We start from the raw sequence: 12,417 nt of genomic DNA on the forward strand, positions 1-12,417 counted from the left end.
TGTATTGGAGGAAGGAGGACACGACACCATGTTTAGCTTGTCGGTGGTTAGTGGGGGTGAACTAAGTAATTTAATGCAAATCTTACATTCTATTTTAGGAGAAATAAAATCGTCAAAGTTCCGAGATAGCCCAGGGCGGGTTTAGTGACGAGGAGAATCGATGTGTGTGTTGGTGAAAGGGAGGAGTGGAAAAAAGGGGTGGGGGCAGCCAATGATACTTCTCACTAGTATTTCCTTATTTAACAAACTGGGTCCTCAACTTAACATAACCTCATCAAATAAATAATAATTCAGTTAGGGAAAGAGAGGGCTACTTGAGCCCACCGGCAACTCACTGCGTTGGATGGGAACTGAAGGACAATGGGACGGGGGATCGGGGACGGCGGGGGAGAAAGGTGGGGGCCGGGGAGGAGAAGGAGGAAGAAGAGGAGGAGGAGGAAGAAGGGGAGGGCGGACACGGCGGCGGCTGAGCTGGTGGTGGAGGAGGGGGAGGGCAGGCTCCGGGGGGCTGGTGCTGAAAGGAAAACGGAGCCGTGCGTGCGAGTTGCTAGCCGGCTCTGCGCTCGATTGAGGATCCTAGAGCAAGCAGCGCCACCGCCGCCGCCGGGCGCTGCCGCCGCCACCGCTGCATGGAGCTATGTGCCTGTGTGTGCGAGAAAGGGGCAGGGGTAGCTGCGCAGCTGCCGTGCGCAGTCACACCACACACTGGCGCTGAGTGACAGAGAGGCGAGTTCCGCCGCTGAGTGCGGGGAGGAAGGAGGAGGAGGAGGAGCAGAGGCCAAGCGCACAAGACACACAGAACTGCAACAAAGTATCGCCAAACCGACAGCCAACTCCCGCCTGCCAGGCGGCACCCGGCATGGCCTCCGAAGAACTCTACGAGGTACCGTAAACCCACTGGCAGATGCTTGACACCCTCGCCCTCTCCTTGGGGTAGAAAAATCAGGGCTTCCATCAACACTTGCTGCTTCCCTCTCCCCCCCCCTGTTCTTGTAGCAGACATCTCCCCCCACCCCCCACATCGATCACGGGCATACATCCTTGCAGTGAAACGGCAGCAAAGTGTTGCCCGGTGACCTTACTGACACACTTTGACTTCAGCTGAAAAGGGGGGAGAGGGTTATGAAAGCTGATGGGGAGCATGCATAGCTGCGATCCCGCCCCAATGAGCAAGTGAGGGCTGTGCCTCATTGCGTTTGGCGAATATTGCTTGACATCCAAAAGCAATGCAAAAGATGTACAGTAGAGAAGCCCTTGATGGACAATGTGCTGAAACAGCAGATTCCACAGGGTGGGCACTAGTTGCAAGAGGACAGTAGACCTGAGGGGGTGCAAATCCTTTTTGTGAACTCTTGTTTGATTTCCTATTTCCCAATCCATGAGGTTTTGTTAGGGGTGGAGGCTTTGATAGTTTGGTACCACTACCTTCCACGTTTCCCAATTCTCCCAGTAAACAGTACAACAAATGGATGAAAACAGAAAAAGGCCCGCAGAGGGGACAATGCAGGCAGTCTAGCTCCCTCACCAAGTGTGTGTCTAGGGCCCTACAAAACTGTACACCACCTAATTTGTTTGCATCATGCATGCCTGCTGGTCCTTGCTTGGGGATATAGGTAGGAGGAATCCTTACCCTTTCACTTTACCATCTTCAGTTCAGTAGTACAAGTGTGTAAATAACATGTTTTTGTTTTGGAATTGTCAAGATGAAACGTGTGCTTTGAGTTTTCAATGTGCTAACATTTTTCCATACAGTACGGCCATCAGGAAACAGTCACTCTTCAGGATGCCAGATCTGATGTTGACTTTGGTTTGGACATGCCTGTTTACTGTTGAAGATGTCTCTAAAGAGAAAGTGGTTGACCGAAGACTGGTTAGCCAGAGAAAGATAATCACTGGCATTAGAAAAACCCTGCAGTGTCAATGGTGACCAAGTTAATTATTTTTCACATCCACGTACTTGCAGGATATTTCCAGCTACCAAAAAGTATAAGGATAGCAAGGTTCATCACTCCATGCAAATCTTAACAAAGTTGAGAAGAAACATTCTTTTTCAACTTTGCAACCCTTGGTTTGGTTAGCGGAAGACATAGTGGATTTAATGCTGGAGCCCTCCAAGAGCTTAACTTGATTGTACGGTGGTGGAAAAATGACCTTTGTTCAAGGTGAAGACTGCAGTGCTTTGTATACCTAGACCCATGAAGGACTTAAATTGACTCTGCAAAGGAAACAATACCAATCCATGTTGGTGTGCAACATTCTCATTACGCTTTGAAAGTTGACTAAGTGACCCGTTTCCATGGCTGAAAGATGGAACAACTTTGGAGACCATCTACAAGGATATCAAATATGTGGAATGAGATCCTCAGATTTCAAACTTTCCTCCAGCTGTTGGAAAAAGATTTCCTTTACTTTCTCGATGGTGGTTAATCTTTTTGAATAACAGTGGACTGTTTTCATTTTGTTAGACAGAACGGAGATGCTTTCTTCAAACTTAATGCTAAAATGTGTTGGAAACAAGGAAACTTGCTCAACACGATTTTGCTATGGCAGGTTAGGTGGTCAAATCATTTTGGAACAATTTCCTTGCCCGTTGTGTCTCTCATCTTAAACACCCTCAGTCTCTGTTCCCAATCTTAGACTTCCCTGTGAAAACACACTTCAACTTTGGTAAGCCGGGGGGATAATATTATAGCTGTTATGTAGTTCAGTATGTTTCTTGGTGTTGACCTCTTTTCAAGGGCACATCTATTTACATTTCAGTGTTCGTACTGAAACTGTGCCTCTGAATTGTGAATCATTTCTTGTGGTGAATCATTCACCTCCCTTTGTTGGTAGAGTCCCAGAATCCAGTACACAAATGTGACTCTTGTAACAGAGGCTTTAATTAAGTTTGCATTTGGCTGTTGAGAAAGCTGGCATGCTCGTAAATTGTTTGCAGACCTGAAAAGTTTGCCTTCCTCTAGAATGTGCTGTAAAAGCATAGTGGCCAATGAGGTTTGTTTTAATACAGAATGCATCTAGAGATACCTGACTCTCGACATCGTTATATGGACTGTTTCAATCCTTGCGATTAAATGAAACATGATCACATTAAAACTTACCTTGAAATTAATGAAGTTAAATAGAGGTTTTACTCTTTCTCCCAACATATGCATATGACAATTAAACATAAGCAACAAACTTAAGACCCATCAAAAATAAAATGCTACATCTGCAAAGTGTATCAACTTATAGAGACACGGACAGATTCCCTTGGACGATAGAATGATAAAAACATGACATATCAATAATTCTACCAAGGATTATCCAAAAATATTTGTATAGTATACAATGAAAGTATTTGAAATAAGCACGGTTAAAATCTTTAGTCGCAATTTCAACCTGAAAATATCTAGTTTTAAAAACAATATATACTTTTTCAAGTGTAAGCAATAAGAATTTTAAGAGTATTTGTCGATAACAAAGTTAAATAACATGACCATGAACAGCAGTCTGCGCTGGGAAAGGGGCCCCTCCATGAATGTTATGTTGAGCTTTGTGTACAAGTGAGAGGAAGGGGTTGGGCATTGTCCCTGAAAATTGAGAGAAACCAATAGTTACAAAAATAAGGCTATGAAAAAGTATATTAAAGTAAACTTTCTTCAATATTCATAAATTTAAGTTTAATTTACAAATGGATATTTTGGTAATCGATAAAATATGGGAATGATTGTTATTTTAGAAGTCGATTTTGATAGTGATTTATTCCGGAAGCTAGCATTATTTTATGTATTTTCCCTTTTCTTTTTTGCCTTTTGGACCCTGTTATTATCCACATACAGGACATTTGGACAACCACCAAGGCTTCCTTTCCAACTGATAATGCTAAGTGGGTTCCTCCTACTTGAACTTATAGGATATTTATTTTTATTGTGGATCAGTTTATTTGGAACCTTTCATAACATTACAAAAATACATAAACATCAAATAGCTACAACATTGGAAAGTTAATCAGACATAACATCCATATAAATAAATCTTTTAAAAAAATCTGATTACAGCCAAAGATAATGACAATTGATTTCCCGATTTAAACATGAAGCCAAGATCCATTTGAGAATAGAACATTTATGTCCTGCACAAATCAGATTAGATGTATTTTCTTTAAACCTTATAGTTTAGGGTAGGATGGTAGACATGATGGTTCTCAAGTTTTTACACATACGACAGAAACTTGCAAGGCTAGTGTCTTAGACCGAATACCCAACATTTCATGTGTAGGGAATAGAATAAGCGCAATCTCTCAAAAAAAGGTGGCATTTAATATTTGTAAATTTGCATAAATAACCATGAACCACTCAAACCATTTTCTTCATGATTCAAGTCTGAATATACTTTGTAGTGCGAATTATGTTCCCTAGTATTGCGCCAATCAAAGTTCCATAGTATCTGCTTGGTCTGTAGAGAATTTTCTGCAAAAAATCTTTCAGAAACATTTAGCATCGACAATATGTCAACACGTTTATTTACAAAGGTATTAACCACTGCACCTCTTTTCCCAACAAACAAACTCTTGAGGTATTCTATATAAAGAGTTGGTAGGGTAGTTCAGAATTTTAATATAAACCTTGCGTAAATTTCCATTTGGCCAAAGCCTGCAGTGTAAGAAGGCCCACTTCATAACAAATTTCGCCGACCCAATCTTGGTGTTAACTTCAAACTCGCTTCCAAATTTCTACCTCAAGTTTGAAAAGCAGGCTTTAGTCTTCTAGATGGCCTAATATTAATGTCCATAAAAGAACAATGGAATTACCTTTATTGTATAGAAGTTAGTTACAGGCAATAAAGGGAAACTACCATAACAATTGTTTATATGCTTCATTTGAGCAGATAACATTAATGATTTATCTAGCAAAGATTACCATATCGTTTACTCTTTTAAAGATAGGAAAACCCAAGTAACAAGGTGCTCTACAACTTCCAAGTTTACCCTAATTGCTAAGAGAAACATTCTATTTTCTTAGTCTTAGTAAATATAATAACCTTGGACATCTTCACATTCATGGCTAAATTATTATCAACCAAGAAGCGAGATAATGCATTTATATTTCTATGCAGGCCAAGGGGAGTGCGCCCCAAAATAATAAAACCATCAGTGTAGCTAAGCCATTGTATTTTATTCTGGCAAAGGCGTGGGGGAAATGAATGTACAATTTCCAACTCTAAATCCGAGATGTATAAATTAAACTAAGGAGGCAAGGACACAGGTATCTAAAAGAATCAACTTTTGAGGACATCAGAACTCTAATCATATTGGTGGTAAGGTATTGGAATATAAATTAATTAGAATTCCTAGAAGTGAATGAGGAGAGCCCAGCTGGCTAACTTGCACCAAAGACTGGTCCTGTTGGCAAGATTTAAAGCGGCTGATAAGTCAATAGAGGTCACACAAATGACTGAAGAATTACCATGACTAGCTTGTCATTGCAACAAGGAGATCACCTAGCCATTTAGCGAGATGACAGTGTGTCGACGAAGCAGATTGCTGCTTAGGAATTCTAGCATGTTCGGTGGCCCATGTTTCTAAGTGTCTAAGCACAGTAGAAGCAAATAGGTTACCACTTTAGTCGAGCAGGGATGGAGGATGGTAGTTGCTAGGATCCAAGTGGTCCCCCTTTTTGTAAATGGGGACAATAAGCAAAGTCTGCCAAGAGAAAGGCATATGCCATGTTGCTATAATTTGGTTACACAAGAAAATTAAATGTTTTTTCAAATATCGGGAGTTGATTTAAATGTGTAGTTGGAGAAGCCATTGTACAGGAGAGAGAGAGAGAGTGACCCCTCACCGGCCTATACAGTCAGAGCTTGCCCTCAAGTACTTTAAGACGAGATAGCAAAGGGGAGTCAGTTTAATGACCAGTACAAAAAACGGGGAAACATGGAAATCAACAGTGATGCGATAGCCCGTCTCGCTTCAACTCCCAACAATCTTCATTCAAACCCAAAATGTGTCATAATTGACGTGTAACACTCATACATTTGTCATGCAATTCTATTGGTTGGAAAAGAACTTAAGTATAGGTGCTATATCGGTATATGGTAATGGAGTGTGAGGATTGGATAACCCTTATCAGGTGGGTGTCTACGCCCTTCCCTCTAACATTACTCATGTAGACGTCACAAAAAGTATGAAGTCTCATTGATTCTACTATCTATAGGACCCTAGATTATTTGGCCCATTGTGATTGGGTTGTCTACAACCCCATGCCTAAATCTCCACTTCAATTAGCAGCACGCAGAATGGTCAACCAGGTGCAGGATGCCCAAAGATTCACCCAGCCTCCCTTACATCAATCAGCACTCAAATGGCTATGTGTCAATTAGGTGGTTGTGGTCGGCCTCGAGACTGTAGCTACTTGTCAGGAAAAGTTATGGTATCTCCTGTTTTGGATGACATCAGACGTTGGTGCCTCTTCGCGCTTGGCTGGTAACGTGTTGGCACACTGTGAATCTGCTTAATTTTCCTTCTATTTGTGCATTTAATTCTCATTTCGGCCTGCCACCTGCCTGAGCCTCCTTATCTTGACCTTCACGGGGCAGGCTGCTCTGCTCGATTCTCCCAAGCTACTGTCTGCCTCCCTCTCTTGGTTTGACCTTGATTTCCCAGGCACGGAATGCCCTTTGCAGAGTTTCGATTCCACTGCCTCTTCTTGTATTAGCTGGAATACGAATCCTGTCCTGTTTGACCCTTAGTAACCTGGGTTAATTCTGCTTTTGTATAAAGTGGACTCGCACTTATATAGTGTGCTTCATTGAGGTAGATATATAGTTGGCGCTTGCCGCTCTATTCTTCTACTAAGCATAGCAAGCCACACTGTTTTCTTAGCTTCTTGCGGTTACAAGAGTATGTACAGTCGTTAACTGGTTGAATATTTTCATCCTGCTTTACAGTTTAAGTTCCTTTATGTTTCAACATCGTTTCTCCTTCTACGTTCATGATATCCTTATTCATGACATTTCGTCTTTGTGTGTCATCTTTTGGTTGTCGTTTCATCAACCTGTGAGTCTGTCCGGGCCCTTGTGTCGTCACCATTCGTCTTCAATTAAAGCCTTTTGAGTTTCTTTTGGGACAGTGTTTAAGCATTCTTTGTTTCATGTCATTTGCTGGTAGCGTTGTCTCAATGGATACCTTTCTGTCCATGGTTGTCTTGTTATTGGCACTTCAATAGGCATTGCTCTTCTGATGGGCACTGGGCAGAGCCCTAACTCGGCTCTCTGCTGTTTTATTTGCTCTTCATACGTCACATAGCTTGGTGTGAATGTTCCTGGTACTTCAAAATGGTTGGCTGAAATGGTTGGCTGGAGTGCAGGCTATGTTTGGGACCTCCTCTACACTCCCCTCCCACCTCCCTATGGTCGGTGTATCAACCACTTCCGCTTCCTCCTTGGGATTCATCTCACTTGGTTCTTCTGTATTCATCTCTTCTTCATCTTCTGGGTGTGTACATGATGGTTTGAAGGAGTGTCTCTTTGGAGTCCATATTTTTACAGGTTTCCTGCTGTTTTTTCATGTTCATCCCTGTTCCATGTCATTCGCTGACATTGTCCATTTGGGCTGCAATAGATCCATTTCCCTTCATAATTTCTGCGTTTCCTGGGATATAGAAACTTTGTACCTTCTGGCGCATGCTCACTTGCCTTCACAAAGTCTCTAATTTCATTGTCAGTTAGATCTCTGGGCTTCCATCCTGGTTTGACATCAAACATGATCTTCATCCCTATGGCTTTCTTCAGTTTTCTGGCATTGCAAGATTATTATCTTGATGACACAAAATCCTAGTAATATCATTACTAGCAGGGCTCCTAGAAACTTGAATGCATCTGCCATCCATTGTGGAACCCGTGAAATCAGCGATCCAAACCAGCTGTTATCATCAACTTCGTCAGTTTCATTGATCATCTGGTTCTGTAGGTTTGTCAGCATACCTATGGCTTCTGTTAAAGTTCAGTTTTCTTCGTCGTGAGAAGGTATAAATGTGCAACACGATTCTCCGATTTTTGCACAAACTCCTCCATCCATAGCTGTGATCAGGTCAAGTACATATATCTGTTCTGGAGAGTCATCAGTCGGATTGCTCTTAACTCTTCCTTGATTGCATTGAATCCTTTTATTGTTGAGTTGATGGTTTGCAGTAATTCCCATCTGGTTATCTGCAACTATTTAGTATTTGCTCCAACTTGGAATCTTGGCATGATGATTGTCGCGAACATTGATGAGGTGAAGCTGAACAGCCTGTGCTCGTACAGGATTGCATGAAATGCTTCTTCTGATTTGGCAGAGAAATAATTTTCTCTCTTCACTCGAGTGGTCAGTTCCACAGATCTCCTCTTCCTCAGGTGAGCATCTGCTTTCGGGAAACTATCAATATTCAGGTCACCTTTCGGGATCACTAGTGCTGGAACGTGGGCATTGACTATTGCATATGCCTCCCCAGTTTTTTGGCAGTCTGATGTATGCTTTGGATCCACATGCTCAATAATGATCCATAATTACTGCAGTTCCATGAGTCATTCCTGGAGCTTCAAAAATGTGTCCACAGTTCTGATTCTCTCCCATCTTTCTTGTGCCATTGTTCCTGAAGCACAATTTCGGGCTTTCTATTGGCACTATCTGCAAGGGTCCTCCTCTGTCCTCGACCCATGTCAGTAATCTTGTAAGCTTTGGCCATGGAGGATTGCACAATCTCTGTGAGTTTTCTATTGCTTCCTTGCAGGCTCCAAGGACCATCCATGCTCGGCCGATCACCACTCCTTCTTCCCATCCGTTTGGTGAAAGTACAGTTCCTGAAATCTGCATTTGGCCTCTGTTCTTCCAGAGTTGAGCCTCTTCTGGAGTTTTTCCTTGGACGTTCAGTCTCGGGTTTACTTCCCATCTTATTACTGCTCCTTTAACTTCAGGCTTCTCATACCTGATCACGTGATTCCTAGTATGAGCTCTATTTCTCGTCTTGATGTCTTGAACATAATCATCTTCATCGGAATAATCTGTTTCAGTTGCCCATATCGATGAGGCATCACTTCCCATGAACTGGCCTCTGGTGTTGCACATTGCTACGTGTGACAGACAATGTGCTGTCGAGACATACATTTCTACAGCCACGAAGATCTTGGATTTCCCCATGCTGTACGGTAGAAGTGCACAAACGAAGCACTCCCCTTCAGAATTTCGTCTTCCAACTTCTTTCATGTGCTGGTACCAAATGTTCCCTAGATGTGCTGTGCTGTCCATGTAATCATTCAGTTCATTATTATCTTCATGTAGGCTTCTCTTGTTCCTTAATGTTCTCTTGTAGTTTGCTATAACTACATCCCTAAATGCATCTGTATGGCTTTTCCTTGCGGGAGGGTTCTCGGGTATCCTGGTCCACGGTGCAGGTCTCTTTATCTGTACCAATGGGGTCGGTGGAGGTTTTGAAGTTCTCTTCTTCTCTTCTTGCACCCTGTTCCTGCTATTTGTAAGTCCCCTTACCAACCACCAGCCTGACGCTGGTCCGGTATATGGCTGTATTGTAGGCCTGTTGCTTGTTCCTTGTGTTGGAATATGCGTGCTGGATAATACAGCCTCTGTCGTTCTGTTCTTCAGTTCCTCTTGTCGTTTTCTCGCTCTGGTCAGGTGTGGAAATAGAAGGTCTACTAACATTTGTGGCCTTGCAGAGAGTTTTTCTGCGGCCGCTTCTGTTTTCTTAAGGGCTTCTGACAAGACTGCTTCTGTTGGCTTTCCTCTTAATTTTTCTAGTTTTTTCTCACAATCTCTTGTGAAATTTATTTCGGTAGGCAGTCTCATCTCTGCTGTTTTCGTTTGAGGCTCTGTGGTTCTTGCCGCTTGGCCTGGTTCGTGTGCATTCAGTGTGTGTTTGCGTGTAGTTGTCAGTGCTTTTTCTTCATTCATCTCGTGCTGACCCTGTCTCCAGCTTTTCTCTTCATTCGTTACCCCAAGTGTGTGTGTGTATCACTGCTAATTACATTCATTTCGAGTTCATTTACTTCACCATCAGATCTCCTAGGGACTGAAATGACTATATAAGGTCTGGGTGCTTTTGTGGGTTTCATGCATACATCATCAGGTGGGTGCACTGAAATTGGAACGCTTTGTGCACCAATAAAAAATGCAGTTATGATCGTTAATGACAGTAAAATAATGATAAAGACCATGCATAAGTACATTATAATTCGATATGTAAGGCAACAGCATTTTCTTCAGAGAAGCGGGGGTGCCTCTCTTCTTGTGGGAGGACCAGGTTACTGCTCTGGGCTCCCATCTTGATCATTTGCCAAATGTCACTGTTATTGTTCCCCCACTCAATATCGTTCTTTGAACAGTTTTGTGTCAAAGTGTCAGGTGCTTCACACGTGTCCCCCCTCTTGTGAGTGGCGATGATACAGGATACAGTTTCTTTGCTAAACGTATGGGGAAAAACACATTAGAATAACACTTCAATGAGACACCTTTACTGTGCATGTTCAAAGTGTGTGAGTTCCCAGTCCACTCTTTTAATCTGCTTCAGTCCTGAGGACATGTTGGACATTGGTCAGCGTGAGGAAATATGGACAAAAAATTACAACAAATATAACAATAAGGTTCTTGACTCTGCTCCCCCGATCTGTCCATCGGCGGAAGGTTTCTTCAGGATCTCCTAAGGAGTCGATGGACATTAGTATTTTGAATTTGAGCTACGATGGCATGCAAGAGCATCTTGAGCTGAGCATTCTTTACTGGATCTCCGAGGAATGTAAGTAGGTCAACGTTGGTTGGTCTTCCCACTAGCTCTGGAAAGTTCTCAATGAGGTGAAAGAAGACGTGGTATGCAAATCTACTGTCTTCTGGTGATAGGGACATTTGTCCAGTTTTTGTTGAGATTCAGGATTATGTATTCTTTCCTTGACGTGAACAATGTCTACACTGTCCGGTTGGGTGGAGTGGGACCAAAATGCTGATTTTATTCAACAGATGGCTCAAATGTTCAATGTTTGCTGGATCTCGAAGGAATGTCAATGTATCAGTTGTTCTCCCGACAATAGATGGACAGTCTTCGATTATGCGAAAGAAAAGTGTATTGATGAGTTTGTCTAGTATCGCCTGTGGTGGAAGCATTTATGTCCTTCTCACTGTACTCCGGGAGTACGATGAATGCTTCCGCAATGACAGTAAGCGGGTGTCTGATTATTTTTTCGTTGTCAGGATCTTGAAGAAAGTCTGTGACACTGGTGAGCCTCCCTACCAGTGACGGGTATGATTTTAACACCACGTGGAAATACGTAACCACGTCCTTTGTGATATCTCTACTGTGGGACACCATAACTGCTGCCAAACAAAGTCTTGGGCTGGGTGAATCGGGATGCGGTGTCTGTTTCCAATTTAACTATCTTTGATCAAAGTTTGTCATAGTCTTTTCCTCATCAAGGCTTAAGTGTGACTTGGTTCAAAAAGTTTGCGTCAACAAAACGTGTTGTGGCTTATATGTGCAATTTTCTTCTTCACCCTGCAACTAGGATGCACAGAGTGTCCGTTTTTATATCCTTATCCCCTTTTCTGCTTAGAGGAAATGTCCAAATTAAGCCACAACTTGCAAAAAAGGTTCTTTGTCTTTACTTTGCTGGTCATGCGTCCTTCTTTCTCGTCATGGATCTCGTCTGCACGTGCTGAGGTTCTTCCCCGTTGTCTGTACTTTCTTCGCGGTGGGGTGCAGGCAGGGGGGTTCCTCCGATATATGGCTTGATATCACCCAGGAAGATCCAAGCTCTTCTTCCTTGCAGCTTGACTGCGGATGGAGTAACGTCTTCAACTGTGACTGGTCCGTTGAATCTTGGCTCATCCCACTTTTTCCTTGTGATTCCTCACCAAAACAGTATCTCCATGGAAGACGAGTGGAACACGTAGACCCTGAACTGTGTCTGATATAGTGTATCTTTCTGTGCCTTGTGCTGCACTGCACCCTGTTCGTCGTTGCTGCAGCTAGTCTGAAATTACAGTAAAGCAAGATGTTATGCAGTTCAGATAGTTTTGCATTTCAGTTCCCAGAACCTCCCTTGTTGACTGGGCATCACTTCTAGCTCTATCTCGGTGTGTCGGGGCAGTGCGCATTCTTCTTCCTGTGGCTATCTCGTGTGGCGTAAGATGATGGTCGGAGCCGGGTTGGTTCCGAAGAGCATACAATGCCAGAGGAAGGCAGTGCAACCATCCCCTCTTTAGAGTAAGCTTCAACTTGGCTATCCTTTCCTTTAACAAGCCATTGAGCCTCTCACAGATCCCATTACCTTCTCGATGATACGCCGACGAGAACTTGTGCTTTATACCAAGCAGCAAGCTAATCTGCTCAAAGACTGCATTTACAAAATTAGCCACATTGTCTAATCTCATTACGTCACCCCCCCACCTAG

The 12,417-nt window shown here is 42.9% G+C and overlaps 1 protein-coding gene across 1 annotated transcript in view; it reads left to right on the forward strand.

Annotated features, from left to right (window-relative positions):
• Positions 1-475: 475 nt before the first annotated feature.
• Positions 476-12,417, forward strand: part of CDYL (chromodomain Y like) — a 585,270-nt gene continuing 573,328 nt past the window's right edge. Inside the window, exon 1 of the mRNA XM_069613448.1 lies at positions 476-883. Within this exon, the coding sequence (XP_069469549.1) occupies positions 860-883 (24 nt within the window). The 5' untranslated portion in view covers positions 476-859. The remainder of the gene's footprint in view (positions 884-12,417) is intronic.

Source organism: Ambystoma mexicanum, chromosome 5p (assembly GCF_040938575.1).
Source record: "Ambystoma mexicanum isolate Mex_15411 chromosome 5p, UKY_AmexF1_1, whole genome shotgun sequence".
NCBI classification, from domain to species: Eukaryota; Metazoa; Chordata; class Amphibia; order Caudata; family Ambystomatidae; genus Ambystoma; species Ambystoma mexicanum.